This window comes from Anguilla rostrata, chromosome 2 (assembly GCF_018555375.3).
Source record: "Anguilla rostrata isolate EN2019 chromosome 2, ASM1855537v3, whole genome shotgun sequence".
Lineage (NCBI taxonomy): Eukaryota > Metazoa > Chordata > Actinopteri > Anguilliformes > Anguillidae > Anguilla > Anguilla rostrata.
In genome coordinates, this window is record NC_057934.1 from 38,397,382 (window position 1) to 38,420,705 (window position 23,324).

General features: G+C 45.3%; 2 protein-coding genes and 1 long non-coding RNA gene across 3 annotated transcripts; all 3 read right to left on the reverse strand.

The window, feature by feature from the left end:
- Nucleotides 1-1,190: 1,190 nt before the first annotated feature.
- LOC135247969 (RUN domain-containing protein 3A-like) lies at nt 1,191-12,090 on the reverse strand. The gene is made up of 11 exons (XM_064322000.1): nt 11,677-12,090; nt 9,226-9,353; nt 7,099-7,232; nt 6,557-6,642; nt 5,905-5,994; nt 4,997-5,077; nt 4,473-4,638; nt 4,061-4,218; nt 3,447-3,566; nt 2,965-3,065; nt 1,191-2,419 (listed from the first exon to the last, which is right to left on the reverse strand). The coding sequence occupies exons 1-11, from the start codon at nt 11,781-11,783 to the stop codon at nt 2,277-2,279; spliced, it is 1,314 nt and encodes a 437-aa protein (XP_064178070.1). The 5' UTR covers nt 11,784-12,090; the 3' UTR covers nt 1,191-2,276.
- On the reverse strand, nt 10,435-11,667 carry LOC135247971 (uncharacterized). The gene is made up of 2 exons (XR_010328341.1): nt 10,766-11,667; nt 10,435-10,645 (listed from the first exon to the last, which is right to left on the reverse strand). It is a non-coding gene; the product is annotated as an uncharacterized LOC135247971 (long non-coding RNA).
- Nucleotides 12,091-12,803: 713 nt separating the features above from the next.
- On the reverse strand, nt 12,804-22,953 carry ccdc40 (coiled-coil domain 40 molecular ruler complex subunit). Its single transcript, XM_064321999.1, has 17 exons — nt 22,695-22,953; nt 21,677-21,788; nt 21,471-21,554; nt 20,045-20,264; nt 19,372-19,529; nt 19,157-19,279; nt 18,918-19,039; nt 18,249-18,492; nt 17,744-17,926; nt 17,366-17,611; nt 16,703-16,916; nt 16,262-16,431; nt 16,002-16,093; nt 15,732-15,852; nt 15,265-15,453; nt 14,409-14,567; nt 12,804-14,142 (listed from the first exon to the last, which is right to left on the reverse strand). The coding sequence occupies exons 1-17, from the start codon at nt 22,712-22,714 to the stop codon at nt 13,891-13,893; spliced, it is 2,709 nt and encodes a 902-aa protein (XP_064178069.1). The 5' UTR covers nt 22,715-22,953; the 3' UTR covers nt 12,804-13,890.
- Nucleotides 22,954-23,324: the final 371 nt, after the last annotated feature.

The following is a 23,324-nucleotide window of genomic DNA, read 5'->3' on the forward strand; positions in this document are numbered from 1 at the left end:
TTCTGTCGTCCAAAAAAAGACAAAAAGAATGCCACCACACCCAAAGTGTCCATTTAATCCTGGTGTCTCCCTCTTATGTCCAGTGTTGGGTACGCTGTATAAAATTGATACAATTGAATACATCCATATTAAAATATTCAAACTTAAACTCTAATGTGTGCTTGTTTCAGTTGACACACAATGAATTGAGATACTAATATATGTTAATATGGGTATTGCAGTTCAGTCACATGTATCATAATATGCTGTAAAATGAATGCAAATATTTGTTGTTTTGATGCTTAATACAAAGCAAACACGGCCGCTTTATTCTGTCTATTTATCTAATTTATGAATATATCCGTAGCTCATGTATTATGAATGCCATCACTACTTGCTACAACACAAACCACTCGTTCAGTGGAGGAGGAGAAAGATATTTGACCAGAGCATTGAGCGTTCCCGGAATCAAAATTATTCCACTTGTATTTCATCCAAGGGTATTAGCAACACAAAATCATTGAGTTGCAAATACAACACAGTCATCAGCTGGAAGCTTACCATTTGTAAGTTTCTTTTACATTTATGAACGGTTCCATTGAATTTAAAACAATTGTAATCATAGTGATGCTGCTTTCTATGGAAGATTTGCTTCAACATAGTAATAATATTAATGTATGGATTACACCGTTCACAGACATCTTTGAGGACTGACAAGACATTTTCAAAATGATTTAGGGTTTTTACAAGATTCCTCAAAAAAAAAAAAAAAATTCAGTTTACCTTACCATTCATTATGTACATCTACAATAATTTGAGCTTGAAATGAACTAGAGTAACCAGCACACTTCTAATGGTTTCCAAGTTCACGCATAAAGCTGATTGATATACTATCATGTCAAGCACCTTCCCTCTCATTTAACATCTGACAAAAGAACCACGGGTGCTCCATAAACCGCATGCTGTCATACTGGCCTATCTATGCTTCAGTTGGTCATAAGACATAGTGTTCCTTTAGTCAAATGTCCTTCGGTCAAATCTGTTCTACATCCTGCCATTACTGCTAACATTTTGCTGTAGTTCAGCCAGGGATTAGTAATAATCATTACATCTACGAAGGGCCAGCACCCATCAAATACACACAAACAGTACCACCACAAAAGCCTGCACAGAACAGAGCCATGCAAACCATTCAATGAAGAGGTGCCATATAAGGACATGACAAAAAGGCAGTTTTATTGCAATGTAAGGTGACAGCCAGCATAGCCATTAAAATATATGTAATTAAAAACAAACAAACCAAAATGCAGACCAGTGAACAATTTTATAAATTAAACCATTAACAATAATCGTGAAAAATAAAGCAGAAAAATTTCAGTAATTGCACACATACATCCACATGTTCATCCATACAGACATTTTAGTCAGGGCAATGAATGCCAACCCCACTTCCTATGGGAATTTTATCTTTAATAATGGGCAGAGAGGTTCCATGCTTGAAAAAATCAACACACATCGCAACAATCATATGCATTCACAGATCACACAGGTCACACATCTGGCAGCCATTTTGTTAGCTACTACTCAAATACACCGAAGACACTAACCCAGGCGGAGAGTCAGAGGCCAAAAGTAGCCTGCTCTTTCAGTTTTTAAGAGGAAAATCCTGATAGTTGTCAGTCCCGGCTCTTTTTTTTTTTTTTGTTTTACCTACCATGGACAGATAGAGAGATATTATAGATAGACTGAGAAGACAGAGACAGACATAAATAGATAGATATATCAGGTATAGAACTGGACACCGAAATAAGTGGAGAGAAGGGCAGAAATACATTTTTTGTGAGTTCTGTAGTTCTGGAATGAAATGGTATGATAGCGCCAATGACATTCTATACATGGAAAAATTCCAACAGATATATTCTAGAGATCCAACAGAGTCTGAGGGAAGTAGTGGGGCGGGGCTGAAGGAGGACTGAAGCTGTGGACGACCCAGCTGTTGTCGACTCATCGTACAATGACACAAACATAATCCTCAGGGAAAGACACGCTGCATCCTTCATTCTCTTCTCTGTGGGGGTTGTCTTCCACCTTACTTGCAGTGCAACAAAATAGTCTGTGGGGGGGGGGGGGGTTGTTTGGGGGAGGAGGGGGGATGGAGTAGAGATGGTTGTGGGTGTTGGTTAGCAGGGTCAAGGCCAAGGAAGGCACAGAGGCCCACACTGCGGTCAGGAGCGGGCGCCGTGCACCACAGAGCCGTCACACTGGCTCCTCGTACAAAGATGGGGGGATGGCGCCCCCTAGCTGGGAGAAAGGGCAGGGCTGGCCTCTGTGCTGATGTTTACCAGGCACTCGCTGGATTTGAGGCTGGCCAGGGACTTGCAGCTGGGTAGAGAGGCCAGAGACCCACACAAGCCTAGCATGGAGGGGGTGTAGTCTTTTCCTTGGGGAGAGGAAGCATTGAAAGCAACACGTCAAAATCTAAATGACAATGACAGCTCTACATGTCCATCATGTACATCAATGATGTCATGTACTTATATCAAAGTATAGCCAAATCAATGCAAAGCTTTTAAAAAAATTATATTGTTATTATTTTCAAATAATCATGACACACAAAACAATACCCAATAGAGCGAAAAAGCAAGTGGAAATAAATACACAGGACACAAGACAGGCATGCATAAAAATAAAAACCAAAGTGAAAAATAAGATTTAATATATACATACACACACAAATATAGTAATAGTAATACACAATCAAAGCAGAGTATTTTTTTTTTAAACTAAGAAAACAAAAAGAAGCAAAGCAAATAAATCATCAATAAACAATCAATAAACATATTTTGTGACACCTTCTACAGCAGAGACGTCATGGTCTACTCTATCTACAAGATGAAACCATTTCTTTATCCCTCTTTTTACAGATTTATCCTTTATAAATTTACTATGAATGTGTTGTTAAGTGTGTCTGTGCGTGCGCAGTACCCGTTGTGCACCAGGCTTCTCCATTCTGCTTCCCTTCCTTGTGGGATTCAGAGTCCAGACTGACCTCAGTGGAGAGCTGTTCCACACTAGGAAAGCTTCTCCTGCAGACACACGCATACAGACAGACAGACAGACGGACAGATTCATTGGTTTCATGACGATTCTTCTACAAAATTTCTGATTGAAGTGACAAGGCCTAAATTTCCCTTTTCATTCGGTTTGACACAATGTCCATGCACTCTGATGAAGCAACTTCGCTCCAAAACACGTCAGTGTTTATTTTTACCTTGACTTAACAAAATATTTCTAGAAGAGTGCCATCCTAAAGCCTTATTGCTTCATGCTCATTTCCATGGACTAGGCACCTTCTCTATATTTGTATCTTTAAATTTTCCTGACAGATGCACCGACACTACCGTATTCATTATAAAAATGACATCTAAATATTGTAAAATCCATGTGGCGACTGATGGGAAGCACACCTGCGGAAGAGCTTGACATCCTCCTGGTTGTTGAAGGTCTGGAGCGAGGGCCACTGGTTGACCAACGGGATGGACAGATCCTTAGCCAGGTGGTTAGAATCGCAGGGGATCAGGTTCGTCCTGGACAGACAGTAAATAACAGCACCAAAATATCTCACTACCTGCACTGTGTGTGTGCATGTGCATGTGCATGTGTCAGTGTGCAAAAGTGTGTGTGTGTCAGTATGTGTGTGAGAAATCTGAAGAAGAGAATGTGTTTTTTAAAAACTGCAATATAATCAGCTGGATATTTAATAAGCCTAACTGTATATCACTATCCCACCTTTAGAAGGTTTCCCACCTGATTTCAGTTGTGTGTGTCAGGCAGAGCGAGTATCAACAAGTGCACCTGCATCTCCGCAACTTTGCCAGTACGTGTCTGAACTGGACTTTGAACCAGTCTCTGTCCATCCATCCGTCTGTCCCCCCATGTCCCTCTGTCTGCCTGTCCCCCCTGTCCCCCATGACCCTCTGCCCCCCGTCCCCCCCATGACCCTCTGTCCCGTGCCCCTCTGTCCCCCCATGTCCCCCTGTGCCCCTCTGTCCCCCCGTGTCCCCCCGTGTCCCCCGCTCACAGCTGCTCCTGCAGCTCCAGCACGATGCCCTCCAGCTCCTTCTTCTCCTGCTCGCTCTGCTGCCGCAGCTCCTCCAGCCGCAGGGTCAGCCGCTTGTTCTCCGTCTCCAGGTTCTTCAGCTGGGACTCCCGCAGGCGCACCAGCTCCTCCAGGTAGCCCTGCGGGGAAGGGGAGCGTAGCCAGGCACAGGGGGCACAGCCATGGAGCACAGCACAGGAGGGCACCTCACAGGGCACATTAACTTTAAATGTTTTATTTATTCATTCATTTTTACAGATGTATTTTTGCAAATGGCTCTGACATTCAACAGGGAACAGCCTACAGGAAGCATCCCACTGTAAAAATGTTTTTAAATGATAAGGGCATAACGGCATTACAATTAAATGTAACCGAGACCCTGGTGACAGTTTACCTTCTGGGCATAGACGATCTTGAACCTCTGCTCCATCTTGCGGCACTTGTTGCTCCAGCTCTCCTCGTCGGTGACCAGCGGGATGTAGGGGTGCTCGGGGACGCTGTCGTCGCTGGTGCTGCTGTCCACGCTGCACCGATCCTCGTCATCGCTCAGGTAGTCGTAGCTGCGCAGACACGCACGCGTGCACAAACGAACACACAGATGAGTCTTAGACATCCTAAAAGGCGCTCATCATGCTTAAGTAAATCAAACACAGCAGTTTGTAGATACACGTCACAAAAATACACAAATAGTGAAGACTGTCTATATTCCACACATTAAACATGAGCTGACAAATACATACACTATCAAAGGGACCATGAGACACACTATCAAAGGGACCATGAGACACACTATCAAAGGGACCATGAGACACACTATCAAAGGGACCATGACACACACTATCAAAGGGACCATGACACACACTATCAAAGGGACCATGTTACATATTCCTGTGGAGCCCATCTCGCCTCTGCCCTTACCTCTGAGTGAACTTCAGGTAGGGCGTGTAGTCGATTACTGCCACAGACTTTCCATCCAACACCTCACCCTTCAGACAGAAACTGGGAGAGAAAACATGACATTCAGGCAATAACTTAATGTGTCATACGTTCATGACAAGATGATCTTATAAGAATGGCCAGGAAAAGAATTTTGTGTAGTTGGTACAACCAGAGTCCATTAATTAACATGTGACACATGTTAGGTCACCGCTTCAGAGTTTTACACCACTACTTAAAGACTGATGATGATGGTGGTATATTCACAGTGATTAGTTACAACCTAATGAAAACAAGCAATTGGCAAACAAAGGTTTTAAAGCAGTAATAAGATATCAAATTCTTTGAATTTTGCACCGAAAACTGTTATCCCCACATTCTGCCTATTCCATGCTGATATTCCATCCACAGACCTTCTTAACACCTCAAGAGCTTCAACATTGGCCAGAACACATTGGCCACAGCACAAAGGAATGCAAACTGAATACTCTCTTTTATGAATTATGGCTGGCCTCACTGCTTTCACCAGGAGCCTTGTAAGCTACCAAATAATTTTCAATGCACAATTAATTCATATAGCAGCTTCAATGCAGATCATATTATTGAAACCGCCAGCTCTTCCAACAAGTCTAAAGGTGATTTACAACTGTTAAGGGTAATTCAATTTGAATAAGAGTCAATTTCCTTGGATCAACACAGAAGTGGCTTTTTGACAAAGGAGCCCAACAAAGAAGCTGAAGGACATTTCCATACTGATGATTCACATCATCTAAGGGCTCACGTGTTTGACTCCAGGGCAGTTTGCAATGAAGCAGTTACAGACACTGGAAACAAGGCTCTGTATTTCCATCCACACAGACAGAGTAAAGATGCATTGGGCGCAAGGTCACCTGAAGTCTATGGCACCAAGTCCGATGAGCATGCCTGTCAGCACAGTGGCCTCTTCCCGTAGCATAATGGCACCATCATCATAGCACCTCCTGCATCACAGAGATAACCATTCAAACCGTAACTATTCACACACTATAGAAGCTCACGGTTAAATATCAAACTGAAGTGTTGTCTGTTGAGCTCTACAGTACAGCGTATTTCTCTCTGCAGTGTACTTCTGTTACTGGCCAGTTGTTTGGTACATTCTACTGCTCAGCCATGTGACGGAGTTCAGTGCGTGTTACACTGCATATTCCAGTGGCTTGAAAAAACAGGAGCTGAACTGCTTAAGCTGATGGCATCAGTAATAATTGACAAACCCCAGCTAATCAGAATGAACACGGTAGATAGCGAGAGAGCTCTGGCTTAAAACAATCAGCCGCACAGGAAGCAGTTAGCTCAAGCCATAAAGTGAAACAAGTGCAGCCCCAAACAGCCCACCAGGAGTAAAGTGCTGTTTGTCATTCATTGTTATGCAGCGTCTTTGCTGACGTGGGCAGTGTTGTTTTGCTGGCTCAGTGTTCCCATACAGGCTGTCCCTGTGCTGTGCTGTAGCGGAATGCTGTGCTCTGCGGCACTGTGTTCTGCTTTGCTGTACCGTGCAGTGCTGACCTAGTTGTCCGCGTGTCTCTGAGGGCTGTGGCTATGTACTCCGACAGCCGCTTCTCCATCAGGGCCACTCGAATCCAGGCTCGACCCTGCGACACAGAGACAGTCACTCAACCTCCTGATCAACTTACTGACTTTACAAACATCATGCCCAGTAAAATGGCTTAGTTTTCTCCTGTCTTTACTAAACCACTACTATTAGTCTCTCCCTTGTTGACAGTGCACCTAGTTCCTAACAACACAAATGTCCTGGCTGGTCCTACTTAGGGAGTGGTCCATTTGCAGGACTTTACTCATTCCTTCCTCTAACTCAATAGTCCCCTGGATATTTTGTTCACTTGGAGCCTCTGCTCTTAACCAGTCACTGCAGTTAAATGTCTACTGCAGGCAAAACAGGTGGGGGGGGGGGGGGTTACACAGACCATGACTGCGCTGGGAGCTATGTGTGTACTGGCCTCGCTCTGCATGTGCTGTACGGTAAATGCTGTGGCGCAGATATGACGCGTCTAAAGCAGTGTCCGGCGTCAGACCGCGGCGGCTCTTGCCTTGGCCCGTGAGGTGTTGATGTTCTCCATGTTCTCAATGCTGCCGATGCAGTTGTTCTGCACCTTGCTGCAGGCCAGGCGGATGAAGTCCCAGAAACTGCGCTGTCCATCGTAGCTGAACCAGCTGCCCGGACCTGACACCGCGCACACAGCCAAGGGATGCCGATTACGTTACGCAGAAAAGTAAAAAACACACACCCACACAAACAAACGCACACTAAAGCCATTCAATCACTCCACATTACAAACATGCTAGATAATTCTGAGATTAGTGCATGCATGCTTGTATCAGGATAGTTGGGAGGTGCGCTTGGGAGAATTATTTTGGTAGCTATATTTAAGTAGTATGCAAAAGCACACAATCACACATCACCACTCAGGCAGAAAAAAGGAAAGAGAAGGCTATCTGAATCCATTCCTGGAAGCCATTAAGGAAATCTCTGACTCCCCCTCCACCCTCCTAAAAGGTGTGATATATCAGAGGCCGGGACCTGCTGCTGATGTGCTTAAAGGGCATTGTCTCCAGCAGGGGGAGCCCTCACTATAGCTTGCTACAGGGAGGGATAAGGAGTAGAGCCCGACCGATATATCGGACGGCCAATATATTGGGCCGATATTTGCATTTTTGGACCATATCTGTATCGGTAGTCAAGGACCATGTGTGGCCGATATGTAGGACCGATAATTTGATTTATTTTTTAACACTGACACATGGGCGCTCCTAGCACTCCATCTAGTGTTTCTCGCTGCCCACAACATCAGCAAGGTTCATGTGACCTGGAACTATTTTCTCAGTGTTCATTTCTATTGGTTGACAGTGTTAATAATGTTAATATTATAATAATAATAATATAATAACTTTATTAAAGAATATTTAACATTATTTGTTATTTGTACCTTTGCATAGTTATATCAGTACAAAATCTGTCCACAATCCACATAGAAAAGGTCTATTTTCATTCCAGCTCAAAAATTCACTATATCGGCTGCCATATCAGTGATCGGTGAATTTTCCCCCTAGAAAATTGGTATTGGACTCAAAAATCCCATATCGGTCAGGCTCTAATAAGGAGGGGAACAGGGGAGCCACAGAGTTCTCATTCGGAGGTGATAGTGCATCCATTAATGTAACTGAAGTATAAGCAGGTGGCAAACATCCCATCATTCCTACAGAGAGCAGCATGGTGCATGTACACGTGTGTGTGTGTGTGTGTGTGTGTGTGTGCGCGCGTGTCAGGGAGGGGCGATGGAGCCATTTACATTGAGTGATATGATGATAATATGAAGTAGTTACACATAGCAAGAGGTTTGGGGGTATTCACCAATCCATACAGTGAAGAACAAGGTGTTAATAATATAGTGTGGATATTAGTCACTGAATTTTCTTAATTTTATATTCATAACTTACATGCATTATCATTTGTTAATATCTCTACTCATATTGCATACATATTAACAGTAATATATACCGACCAGGTAGACCCTTGGTAAATGAAATTCAGGATCCCCAAAAGTAAGATGCTTCATATGGGGGAAATTATATTATCGGAGTTAATAGTCTGTACGATAAGCACACAGCTATTAACAAGCAATGCCAGCAATTTATGAGGAATGAATTGAAATAATTCTCATTCTACCCTCAACACAAGAAAACGTTTTATGAATTAATGAATGGAATAGCTTGCCATGTCTCAGTTTAAACACAACCCTTAAGGGCTGGTTTCACAGACACAGATTAAGCTCAGACCAGGACTAAATTTTGAAGAGAACTGAATTTAGTCTAGGAGTAGGCTTAATCTGTGTTTCTGTGTTCAAAAAGTGGTTTGTCCCTGTGTGATCAGACTGGATTGCCAAAATGGTCTGTTTATGTCACTAATAGATCATCATAGATCATCATATTAATCCATTCCTACATGCATGGTGGGGCAATATGAATCCATTATGATAAAGATAGGAGAATATTCCCTTCTTTTTTGAGCCGCTTGCTTCCCCTGAATTGACTCCATTCCCTTCCACGTCACCGCACATTGCAGCCACTTTAGTCTCTACGGCCCGATTGGAGGGAAAATGCCAGCCCTTTTCCCTAGTCTCCAAACACAGACAACCCCCCGCGTGGATGCCCTTTACCTGCAGAGCTCCCCTTGAAGCGGTGGCTGAGGATGTGCTCCAGAATGGCAGCGAAATTGATGAACTCCTCGGAGGAGTCGTCGATGGGCTCCGCCGTGTACTTCTCCAGCAGCGTCTTCACAGAGAACCTGCCCGCGACACACACCACACGGCGAATGAGGCTAAAGGGCGTACCGTTACCGCGGATGAGGGTATCAACATGGAGGGGGTGTCCCGAGGTGACATCACCATCAGCTAAGCAATCAAGCCATCACCGCAGGGTACACCATTAGCCAGACAGCAGTGATGTCATCGAGGAGACACGAGAACTAACGTGGGCCAAAGTGTTATGATGAACATTACCGGCATACCACAGAATTCCGGTGTAGAATCGCATTACGCCCTCATCCAGGAATTGGCTCTAGGTCTGACACTGCACAGATCTCATCTCAGTGACAGAGGTCTTTTGCCATCATTTCCTGCTGCAATGTTCTCTTACAGTACACGGTACGAAGCTCGATATAAGAACATCAGCTAAATGAATCTAATTTAATATCAGCGCTGAAATGACATTTGAGATAAAAGTCAAAGAGTACATCTTAGCCATGCACTTCCATTACAAAAAGAAGTCAAGCAACATGACAGAGAACAATCCACAGCAGCTTATCATGCACTGGGATGTAAAACCATGTGATCAATTCTAAATTATGTAGTTCCTGTAATCTTACTCCGGCAGGCTTGGATATGCCGATACAAGTGGTGAGCAGGACTGATGTGCCGGAATCAAATTTCTCAAAGCCATTTCTCATCAGTGATTGGATGAGTACAGTGCTGACACACTGTAAATTCCATTCATGACTCCTCATGACATAACGCTTCGCTGGTCTTTGTTTTGTGAATTCTCTGACAGGTAGAGAGAATTACATATTTAGATGGTGATGTGTGTATGAGGAAGAGTGGCCTTGCTCTAACAATATTGGCTACGCTATCTTGATAACACCTAGTTACTGAAGCAGTGTGAATGGTGCTATAGCAGAACTGCTCACTTCAGGAACTTCTGTATAAAACATGGCACCTGACATAATATTATTAGCTGATGTATAGGCTTTGCATTATGTCAATGTGTGTTTGCTATGCACATATAGATGTATGTGTCTATCTAGCCTGTTTCTGGCAGAATGTGAAAATGAATCTCCTGTTGAAGACAAATAAAGCTCTAATCTAATACGCTTATTTTAACAGTTTGGGCACACTGCCTTTTATTTCACCATCAATTGTCTTGTGAGCAACAATGTCTCCTTCAGCCATGCCACAGTGTTCCCATGACAACAAGACAATCGTCCCACTGTCCAAGATAGCCAATGACACTCTCTGACTGCCACGGTCTAGTATTTACAAGTCATACAGAATCCACTGCTGGTCTTTGAGAAGCAGGATCTATCTGCAACCAAAAAAGGCAGGAGAGTGTTGTTCAGAATCTAGAAGACATTATTATTATGATTCCCATAGCTTAGCAGTTTGATCTATTTCGGTCCTTCAGACCATTCTATATTTAGCTAACCATCAACCGGGCGCAGGGCATTGTAGGCAACATTGTATCAACTCAGGCCGCCATAAGTGATGATAAAGGTCGCAACCACAGACTTTGGAATACTTCAATCCGAAGCCCCACAGCTTAATTTTCGCAACGAGTACATTATGTTTCTTCACTGTGGCGTTTGATATGGCTGATGTTCTGCTGACAGTGGTCCTTCGGGCTAGAAAGCTACGTCCTTGTCCCGAGAAGGTTGTCGTCATAGCAACGATACCACCCCCTGACATTCCTGTTGGAAAAAAATAACATATAGGCTACGGCGGCCCCCTCAGCTAGGCCCGTGACACATTCTATGGCGACGATCATGGTGGATTTACTGCATCCTTTTGAACACCCTTCCAAAAAAACGCAACAGCACACAATGTTATCTTCTAAAAATCAAATGATTCGTGCGGCGAAATGCATCACCCTCTACAAGAATTAAACTATAGGGTTGAGTCTTCTGCTTATATTCAGGGAGAGCTGCCCAGCAAAATGTCACCATTATCAATCCCAATTGCCTTTATTATTCATATAAATATAGTTTGTAGATGTGTAAAATATTAACAATATTTGTATTTGCACTGAGGGCAATTTATAACGATATGACTCACTAGCTAATATGAACAGATTGCTTTGTCTTCTCGACAATTTTGAAACCGCAGCAGGCCTACACCTCCTAAGGTAAGCTAACTAGCTAATCGAGCCAGATACATTGGAAGGTTCTTTTATGGCCAAAACAAACCACTGACAAACCCAGGACAACATCAAATGAAACAACTCAATTTATTCAACTCAATTTTGAGCAATTCCAGTAGGTAGCCAATTTAATCTAACCATCTGAGAACAACTAGCACAGCCACGTTCAATTACCCCTGCAATGATAGCTTATGCATTACCTGCAAACTGTGATGAGATTTTTGCGCTCCACGGCAACGCTTCGAGAGGATGCTTTTTTCGATGATAGACCCATAGCCATTGCTGACTGGACACAGCTCGATTCCATTCAGAGGCGGCACGAAGCCCACTGTAACCATAGACGGCGAAACCCCTCCCTTGTTACGCCATACAAAAACTCGCTGGACTCCTGTGTCAAGGAAGGACGGATGCTGGGCAAAAAGATAAAGGGCATCCAGTCCAACGGAGGGAAGCAATTGAACCTTTGGAACGTCCGTACAGATTACCTTATTTCACATTCCTGTCTGACTCCGCGTGTCACGGCAAAACACACGTTTGGTTCCTTGACCAAATGACAGGACTCTTTCCGCTTGTGTTCACGATCTCGGTTTGCCTAGCGTCCTCTGTCTCCACTCCTTATCAACCCTCCCCTTCTATACCCCTCCCCTCTGACTTTACTGATGATCTCAACTCACCCACAGCGGTGGATGGAAAGCCAGAAAAAATTCCATACGCACGTTTACGGACACAATTAAATTATTTACAGCGCACCTTTATCAGAAATCACAGTCACATGCAATATCATATAGCTTATACACATCATACAATATTTAACATACAAATATATTTTTTTATTGGTCCATTGCTACAATTTTGTTTAATTCGTCTCATTCTATATTTTCAGTATTGTTAATTGCCCTGCTGAAACAGTGTAAACATGTTACATGTACGGTACTACATTAATGAGATCTTAATTATTTTATTTTTGAGTGCAAGTTTTACCTTTTATGTACTTAGGGATTTGCACTGCCACAGTGGACAAAGTATTTCAATTCAATGTAAACACTTTGGTTATTTGGACAACAATCCAATTGAACTGCAACGAAAATGACCCACCCCTTCAACTGGCCTTCAGGACAGCTGCTATGGACAAATGAACAAGAGAGCCTACACTCCTTCCAACATACGAGCACAAACTCTAATTCTCAATCTGCTCTTAATGTAAAATAAGTGGTGTTATTGCATGCATTTTGAATCGAGATTCTAGAAAAATTACAATATACTCAGCTCCTCCTAGTGGAGCTTTCTTATAATTGCATACAAAGTCCCAAGGCTTTCATTAGTCATCTGCAAGCCTGCAAAACAAACGGCACTAACATATAGACAAGCAAGCAACAACTTATTTTCAGAAAAGACAGAGACCTAATCAAAATGCAATAACTTACTGGTTATTCACTCTGCCAATCACTCAAATCTATAGGAAGATGGGTATGAAAATCCATACAATTTTCTAATCTTATGAACCTCTCTCAGGGAGTGCAAAACCTTCCTTGGTTGCTTACACTGCATGGAATGTTGCATTTACGTGTGGACACAAGTCAGAAAACGGACACATTCCCTTATCCAGACACTTAGCATAAATTACCATACATGGCCATCCACATCTCAGGACTCAGCAATAAATTTCAGCGTTTACAGAACCCATGAATTAATTGGGATTACCGGAGTCCGGAAATCCCAAATCACAGACGTGGACCTTGAGCGTGAAGAAGTTTCTGGAAATTTGTGTGTTGACATGGGGAAACTGACCAAAATACTCCAAATTTTATTGAAATTTAAAAGGTTGGGTATCTGCCAGAAACTCAATTTTTCATGCAGTGTTATACAGGGGCAGAATTTTGACATAGGATTCATAAAAAATTGGGGGGAGACACACTGCTGGACCAACTGGTCTCACATAGTCAAACGTCAAGTCTCAAGCATACTAACTAGTCTAGCAATTAATTCATATGAAAATATTGGGGGTGACATGTCTCCGTCTCCCCCAAAACCTATGCGTCTGCATGGGGACATACAGAAGACAGTGGAGAGCAGGATCATTTCATCCACATGTACAGTAAAGGATTTACAGTCTGGATGAACCACACAGAAGCAGTATAAATCCCAGAGCTATACACAGTTCCAAGTATGAGGTCCAGGTGTACAGTCCAAGCCACAGCCCTGCAACTTTATGTTATTCTATGCAGCTCAATTACCCAATCACTTTGCCAATTTGGACATTTAAGACTCATTTACATCTGTAGTAGTCAATGATAACAAATACAAGAGGACTAAATCAAATTATCATGATTCATTCATTTTTGTTTCTGTGGAAATCCCTGCCGCTTCGAGGACATTTAGTGTCTCCTCTCCCCTGCGTCCGCTTCAAATGGCCGTCATGGGGTCTCTTGCTGGTTCTCGAGGCGGTTGGTGAGGATGAGGGAGACGTGGCGCAGCGCCCCCTCGTGCTGGGGGGACTCCTGGCACACGCGGTGCAGGACGGTGCTGACGGTGTGCAGCCTCTCCTCCAGCCGCTGCTTGGCGGGCTCCAGCGCCGACTCGCTGGCGGAGACGAAGTTGTACCGCCCCTCCCGCGCCACCTGCAGCTGCTTGGCCCGGGCCTGCAGCGCGATCAGCCTCGTCAGGTTCTGGAACACAGAGACGCACGTGCAGATGAGAAAGAGACACAGATTCACTAAGAGAGACAGGTGAGAGACAGGCGAAACGATTAGCATTCATAACACACTTAAGGTAACCGCGGGAGTCACAGACAGCAAAGTGTGTTAATAGTCTCACTCATGTCGGTACTGTATGTCACAGTGTGCTTATGCTACATTGTACGAATGCATCCATGTGGATATCTCAGTGCGTAGGAACGAGGGAGTGTCACTGAAGGGCAGTGTTAATGGCCGACCCGCTCTTTGGAGTCCTGCAGACTGCGCAGGTCTGAGGTCCGGACCGCGCTGGCACTCTGCAGATCATTCAGCTGCTGCTGCTTCTCCCTCAGGTTGGCGCTCATGGTCTGTAGGGCGTCCTGCAGTTCTTCAATCACGCCGTCCGACTCCTTCACTTGCTAGTAATACACAATCATGAGATATTCTAGCGCATGCTCTCACGTTCAACCAAGTTTGGTTGTAGGGCAGTAGGAGTGGGTCAGGACTGAGTGAGTGGGTTATGAGGCGGTGGGAGTGTCAGTGGGTGTGGGTCAGGACTGAGTGAGTGAGCTGTGGGGCAGTGGGAGTGTCAGTGGGTGCAGGTCAGTGGGAGGGTCAGTGGGTGTGGGTCAGGACTGAGTGAGGGAGCTGTGGGGCAGTGGGAGTGTCAGTGGGTGTGGGTCAGGACTGAGTGAGTGAGCTGTGGGGCAGTGGGAGTGTCAGTGGGTGCAGGTCAGTGGGAGGGTCAGTGGGTGTGGGTCAGGACTGAGTGAGTGAGCTGTGGGGCAGTGGGAGTGTCAGTGGGTGTGGGTCAGGACTGAGTGGGTTGTGGGGCAGTGGGAGTGTCAGCAGGTGTGGGTCAGGACTGAGTGAGTGAGCTGTGGGGCAGTGGGAGTGTCAGTGGGTGCAGGTCAGTGGAGGGTCAGTGGGTGTGGGTCAGGACTGAGTGAGGGAGCTGTGGGGCAGTGGGAGTGTCAGTGGGTGCAGGTCAGTGGGCAGTGGGAGGGTCAGTGGGTGTGGGTCAGGACTGAGTGAGTGAGCTGTGGGGCAGTGGGAGTGTCAGTGGGTGCAGGTCAGTGGGAGGGTCAGTGGGTGTGGGTCAGGACTGAGTCCCACCTTGTGCGTGTCCTGGATCTTTCTGCGCAGGCTCTGCAGTACACTGCGGAAGTCTGTGTGCGTGGGCTGCTTCCTGTCGGCTCGGGCCTGGGCCTTGGCCTGTGTCTCGATGGTCCCCCGCCGGGCCACCATGGCCTCCATCTCATTCAGCAGGCGCCCCTGCTGCTTCATCAACTGTCCATACCGCACCTGCATGCATGCGCAGGCAAACAAGTACAACCTGATCGCGTGCGTGCGACAGAGCTGGCTGTCGCCGCTACACCACAGCACAAATAACCGATCTTTTACGCAAAAGCTGGTGGAGTCACAGAGTTGTGCACTGAAGTGTCACGGAGTGTAGTCACTATTTTGTTCCGTCTTGACTTGGTTGCTTGTTGTCTCCTACAATACTGTAAATATATACATGCAGTTTCTTTTTCTTTGGTATCTTTCCTCCTTTCTTGGTAATACATGTACAGGAGACTGACCTCCATGCGGTGAATCTCAGCCTTCATACTCCGGATGTCTCCCTGGCCGATCTCCGAGTCCACGGCCATCCGGGACTCCCTGGCCAACTGAGTCTTCTTCTCCCACAGCATGATCTGCCTCCTGACAGACCCAGGCGAAGATGAACACAAACATGCGCGTGCACACGTTTGCGCATACGCACATGCGGGCACACACGCTCACCTTTGAACTGACATGCACACACATACACACAGCAGCACCAGGATGCTGCTGCAGCCTCAGTGACTCACTCTGTCTCCACTAGCAGGCTGAGCAGTCTCTCTTTCTCCTCCTGGATGTTCTCGTGCTTCATCTGCATGGTGATGGATTCCCGTTCACACTCCTGGAGATCACACACACACGCACACACATGAATGCAACGCAGACACACAGTAGATGATTCCTCCACACACTGAACCCAGGCAGGGCCTGCTGAATCAGACAGTATGAGAGGGAACACCACTGAGAGTCCTGCAGACTGCAGTGCTCCTGCACATGCATTAAGGCTGACCTTCAGTCTTTGCAGGAAGTCGTTCTCCATCAAGGAATTGCTCTGCTCCAGAGCCTCATGCTGCTGGCTGTTCTTGTTCACCAAAGTGTTGAGCTTCACCAAGTCCAGCATCAAGTTCTTCATGTTCCTGTCCACCTCTGTCAGCTCGTGACTCTCCTGCTGGATTTCACCTGAGCACAACACACACGCAAGTTTGAACAGAGCCACACACACACATACACACACACACACACACACAAGTACACTTTGGGAAAACAGGATATAGCCCCTCGTCTCCAGCAGAAAAATGAGAGCCTAACTACTCAGGACAGACCTGAATGCAACAACAGACACACACACTGAACAGCGGGCAGTGCAAGTCCTCACAAGCGGGTAGGCCGTGACAGGCACGCAGTTAGCGGCACCCTGCAGCGTAGCGGCGGCGAGCGGGCCGGTACGCACCCTCCCGGCGCAGCTTCCTCTGCTGCAGGATGGTGAGCTGCGTCTGCAGGGCCAGCAGAGCCCCGCCCTGGGCCTGGCGCTCCTGGTTGAGCCGCACCAGCTCCTCCTGCTGCCGCAGCCAGTGCTGCTGCTGCTCCTTCATCTCCGCGCCCACCTCCTCCAGCTCCTTGCTCAGCTTGTTCACACGGATCTCGAGGACGCCCATGTCCTTGTGCTGCGCGCACGCAAACGCACACGTCTCACGCATAATCGCACATACACTACGAAATGTGAATAAAAGGCACGCACAGCCACAGCTGACTCGAGAAGAGTGATCCCAACAAAAAAAGATTCAACACTTCGCCTTCATCATCTGAATGATTGTTAAAAACTGTGCTCCATAAAAATGTGAATTCCTCAGCAGACACCAATCTTTGTCTCATGTTTGCAGAGATATACATAAAAACTTTTTTTTGATACTAACGGAGGCCTTCAGGTGCCAGTTGAACACAGTTTATGCTCAGAACTAAAAAAGAGAATTGACTGATAGTGTGAAACATAACAGTTTAGTAACACAATCCGCACAGCTCAGCGGTAAATGTTAAACACAGCGGTGTACCTAACCATGAACTGACTGTGCCAGCTGTGTTTAATGTAAGTGCACATCAGCTCTGGAGCACCGACCCCAGTTTCAGCCCGGATCTGATCGATCTTCTTGTTGCAGATGCTGATGGCGTCCTGCTTGCGCTCCATGACGGTCATCTGCTTCTTCATCTCGGCCTCCTTGTCGGACAGCTGCTTGTGCTTCTGGTCCATTTGCCTCCCCAGCTCGGCCAGGACCCGCGCCAGCGACTCCAGTTGCAGTGTCACCTCCGTGCTCCCCAGCGTCACCTGGGCAACCTCGTTCTCCAGCTGCGACAGCTGCAGATCCTACACGTGGACACACACGCAACTTTACCGCCGCGTCTAGTGTGGCGCTAAGCTAAAAAAAAAGTCCCTCAAATGTTCACGCTAAGGGGAAGATAAGCAGTCTTTCCGCGTCCAGCTTCACGGGGCGCTCACCCTGTCAGTCCTGTGGGCGGCCATTTCCTCCATCAGCCTGCGGGAATACTTGGCCGCCTGGTCGTGCGTGAGGTGCTCCCGCATCTTGGTCATTATCCTGTCCTCGAGCTCCAGGCGAACGGAGGCCTCCTTCTCGATCTGTTTCCTCAGCACGTCGAGCTCGCCCTGCCGCACAGCACAGTCCTGCGCGACAGACAACGCTAACAGCGCTAGCACCGCGGGCATGTAGCAAACAACACGCTTTCATTACAACTCTGGTGCTACAACACTGCCATTACAACACTGTGCTACAACACTGCCATTACAACTCTGTGCTACAACACTTGCTATATTACCACACTGGTGCTAGCTCCTATAACACATAAGGCTAATTTTTTCCCAATGTATCATAGGGAATTAGTAAGAGTTGACAGAGGCGTCAGTCTTATTGCTAATAATTTACTCATTGACAAATGAAGGGTGGCCCAGGGACCAGAGAGGTCACGCAGTTACACAGCGGCCTCACCCCCGTCACGCGGGCCAGCATCTGCTCGGTCTCCTGCAGCATGCGCGTGTAGGTGCTGTACTGGGCCTGCAGCGCCTCCTGCTGGGCCTGGCTCTGCGCTATCAGCTTGCGCGAGGTATCGCAGTCCAGCTGGGTGCGATTCAGCAGCACAGTTAGCCGCTCGTTGCGCTCCTCTTCGTCTGTGATCGATTTCTTGAAGCCTTCCATCTCAGTGTCCAGTAGCCGCACCTGGTTTCGCACCATCCTGCGGGGTTTAGTGCAGTGTAATGCAGTACAGTGATGTGAAGAACAGCAGAATGGTACGGATGGCAGTGGAGTGGTATGGAGAGCAGTGGAGTGGAGTACAGGGCAGTAGAGTGGTATGGAGGGCAGTGTAGTGTTATGGAGGGCAGTAGAGTGGTATGGAGGGCAGTAGAGTGGCATAGAGGGTAGTAGAGTAGTATAAAGGGCAGTAGAGTGGTATAGAGGGCAGTGGAGTGGTATGGAGGGTAGTAGAGTGGTATGGAGGGCAGTAGAGTGGCATAGAGGGTAGTAGAGTGGTATAAAGGGCAGTAGAGTGGTATGGAGGGCAGTGTAGTGGTATGGATTGCAGTAGAATGGTATGGAGGGGTATGGAGGGCACTAGAGTGGTATAGAGTGTAGTAGCGTGGTGTGGGCCAGCGCTCTCACCGCAGCGCCTCCTGCATGGCGGCATTTGCCTCATCACGACGCCGCATGCCCAGCAGACTGCTGTTCCAGTGCTGCAGCAGCTGCTTCTGCTCCACTAACACAGAATCCATCTCCATCTGAGCCTGGGACAGACAGCAGTGAGAGATTACTGTTCTGATCAGCTAAGCAGATTCATTTCTCTGTGTGTTTCTGCAGCAGTATTAGGAGCCCTAGTGATCCCCACGCTGACTGTGGCCTACCTCTGTGAGAGCCTCCTTGGCCACCTGCGTCTCTGCAGATTGTTCATCGGTCTGGACACCGTAGAGACCGATCTGCTCCGTCAATCTCTCCGCTTGTTTGGTCAAGCGCTCCACGTACAGGTCCTGGAAGGGTTATGGGTACAGGACTCATATTCAGCCTCTTTATCTGCCTGAGGAGAAGGACGGAGAGGACACCCACACCTCACACACTCTACCTGCGCATTCTTCTCCTCCGCTGCCTGGGACTTCTCAGAATGGGCCTTGCGGGAGGCGTTCTTCACAGCGGTGATGTCAGACTGTAGGTCCCTGTTCACTCCTTGCATGTAGAAGAGACGCAGCGCTAGGTTGTCGACCTCCGTCTGCAGCTGGGACTCTATGGGTAAAGACAGGCAGAACATGAATATTCATGAAATTATCTTCTGATAATATCCACTTCCTTCCTCCATGTACTTCACCTTCTTCAAGTTCTGTTCTCTTTCTTACATAAAAATTACTTTCCAGACTACCGGATACACAAATCAGGTATGACATCTGGTACCAGCACTTTCACTTGTTCCTTCTATTTCCTCTTATCTTAAATCACATCACAGTTAAAAATAAGACAATTTACATATATGATTACATTTTAGCAGATGTCTGCAATGGCTTTTACTGATATTTGCAAAGTTGACCTAGAATTACTAAAGGAAAAACAGCAAGAATAAAAAGAAAGAATATTTTCATTTGGCTTAAATCACAATTTGCAATTTGTATGAGCATTGTCCCAGAAAGTTGTCTCTCTTAATCTGTTATAAAATAAGGGCAAATACATGTTGCTCAATTTACAGTTTAGTTTTAGGTTTGCAGCTTAAATCCCTAAGTTCACAGCAGTCCCATATCCCTCCTTACCGCACGTTCTCTGCTGCCTGTTCTGGTTTACGGTAGTTTGGTACTGGCTGCGTATGACCTCTAGCTGCCCTTGAACCTGCAGACGCTGGGCGGCCATCTGCATGTTGGTATCATGCTGGTCTTCCAGGTTAGCCTGCAGCCTGGCCAGCTCATGCTGCACAGAGTACACTTCCACACCCAGCTCCTCCCGCCCCTTACACTCGGCGTGTTCCACAATCCGCTGCAAAAGCAAAAACTCAGGGCTAAACTTAGGAGAAATCTATTCAAGTGCACCATGAGTAAATACCTTCAACTGTGTGAGAGCAGTCACACATCAATTATTCCAAAGCTGATTTTATCTCAATTAAAAACAATTTCCATTAAAAGCCAATGATTAAATGTATTGGAATAGAATCAATTCTGTTTGATTGGTGGGTAAGTGGGTTTTAATTGGTCAGAGGTTCATAGGGTACATTAGTCACTTCCATGCTTACTACTTTTTAATCTTGAGGACCAATCTCCTGGCATCCAATGGAGAGTGGAATTGTTAGAGCTCCAGAAAGGGTTAACATTCCCTTCAGAGAGGTTGTGTGCAGGCCAAAGCAGGGGAGGAGGAGCACAACCAGCAGGTGGGGAGAAAAGGACACCACACAGTGGTGGCATCTCTAGATATCATGGTTTTCAAACAATTTTAGCCCCTAAAGGAAGAGAATCTGGCGCAAAGCCCTGAGACGGGGAGGACTGCTGAGCCCCTGCTGTGCCCCAGGTGGCATCACCCTCAAAGGGAGTCAGGGTAAGCAGAGGAGTCGATTATTAGAGATATGAATAGTCTTGCATGGTGTGTTGCCAGCCTGCCCAAGCACTCAACTACTGAAGACGATTCTAAAAACTGCAGAAGTACCACATGACTTGAAGCAAGGTAATGTAATACCAATCCACAAGAAGGATATTACTGATCAGGGAAACTGCAGACCTGTGTAACATGTATCTCAGGTAAAGTCCTGAAATCTAGGGGCAAATTGGAATTATTCCTTGGAAAAAAATGCATATTAAGGGACTAACATAGTTTTTGCAGGGGGAGGCAATGGCTAACAAACCTCTTGGACTACTCTGAGTAAGCAAAATGTCTTGTGTTAAAGCAGGCTGATGATATTACATATTTGGACTTCCCAAAAGCATTTAATAAAATATAACAAGAGAAAAATTGCCTAAACTAAGAGTGGGTTTGAAATTTTTCTACAATAATAATAATTAACAAATAAAATTAAATAATAATGTTTTTACATGTGAAGAGTTTTAACTGTTGATGTCGCTTATGTTCTGTATTCAGAGTTCTGAACATTAAACAAGGGTCTTATCTGTTGAAACTGCTGGATTTGTAAATTGCATAAAATGTGAAAATTATTTGAATCTGCAAAAGTGAGTGGAAGAAGTCTACATTACGAACATTCTCACGCAGATCTGTGTTGAGATCCTCCAGCTGTTTTTCCAGGTGGCTCTTCAGAACAGACTGGAACCTTTTCATCAGAGGCTACAGTGAAGACAATAAGGGGCTGTCAAACAGGTATGTAGGCAAGACGACACAAAACAAGGCCATTGAAAATATCCAAGTCTTGCACACTGCTCAGTGGGAAATGGAGTTTCATTACTGACGTGGTCTGGGTCCAACACAACCAGTTCGTCCTCCATTTCCTCTTCGGCCCCAACAGCCTCGGACGGCGGGATGGATAGTTGCAGTGAGTTCTGAGGAGGCAGAGCCTCTGAGCTTGGGTAAAAAGTAGAACACAACCATTCAAACATTACACCACTGATAAGATACAATTCTATTTTTTTTTTCCATAAAACTACATTTTGTTTGGTAAATACACTTTAAATTATTCATAGCATAATTAATGCAGAATCATAAATACCGAATTGGTCTGAACCTCTCTGTATGTGTGGTAAAACACTGATCGGCATTTCTGATGAAATGTAGCCTACTAATAGGATGAGTATACTAATTACTAAATATATAGGCTAGATATTGTGATCTAACAAGAGAAGCAAACTGCAAAGAACAGCAAATTCATTAAATCATTTACATAGCTAGATAAAAGCTAATATAGGTAGTTACATTACTTAAAATGTATCTGCTGGACACCCTTTCAGAAGAATCAAAGAAGCTTACAAACTTAGCTACTAACTTGTTAAACCCTTTTAGGTGTAAGATCACAAATACGTGATTAGAGCGTTCTAATGAACATTCTAATGCTGATTCAACTATCACTACTGGTAATTGAAAGCAATGGAGTTCTAGAACGCGGACACAGAACTTGGAGATAACATTCCAAAAAAGCCCACTCTTCAGAGGGTTAAACTAGAATAATTAGCTCGTGGTCGTGTTTGTAAACATTGACTGGGAATTGTTCACTTGAAACTAGTACGTGTGTATGAAAATATATGTTCATAACTTAGCTAGAAACGCAATTGCTTCATTAATTCTGAAGCTAATACGAAGGTTACAGAAATTCAGTCCCTCTAGTATAACTTTAGCTGCAACTACTTAATAACATCAAGCTCTGAAATGACTAGAATGGTTACATACATACTGCTCTTTAATTTAAATCCCGTGACTGGCGATTCAGCAGTGCAGCACAATCACAATATCAATTAAAATCCCCAATTCCATTACCTGCTGTGTTCTTCGGCCATGTTCGTGTTGCTAGGCAACGTTGCAAACTAAGACAGGAGGGTGAAGTGGTCTTACAATTATGGCGAATATGATACCAACAACTATTGAGTCCCAAAGTACTGCAATGTAGCAAAAAATATATCCTTTACAACGAAATAGCTGGAGAGCTATTTCGCTAGTGTCAACCTTGAATGGTGTTTGTCTCTTCCATACAGCCAGGTTGGTACGTCAGCATTGTGGAGTGCAAAGCGTGCATGGATACGACGTTCAGACAGTACTTATAGCACGTAAATAATGACGTCAGAGGTTGAAGCACAGGGTTTCCCAAAAAATATTTATGGGGGTTTGCTAGCTAACAGTTTAATTATCTGCCTTTCTGCTGTGAAATAGTCCTATCACAATGCACATGTTTTTATCGATGTTAATACGTGGGTGGTTCTTTTGTGTGTTGTTCCTGGAGATAGGTTTAAATTTCAAACAGAACAATGATGAACAAAATACCTTACTGCAAAACTTCAGCAGTTTCAAAATTGATCAACATTTTTATGTAGTTACAAATGTTTAAGAAGTTGAATGCTGTGATCCACCAATTTATACGGCTTTTAATGGAAACAGGAAGCATGATATGGG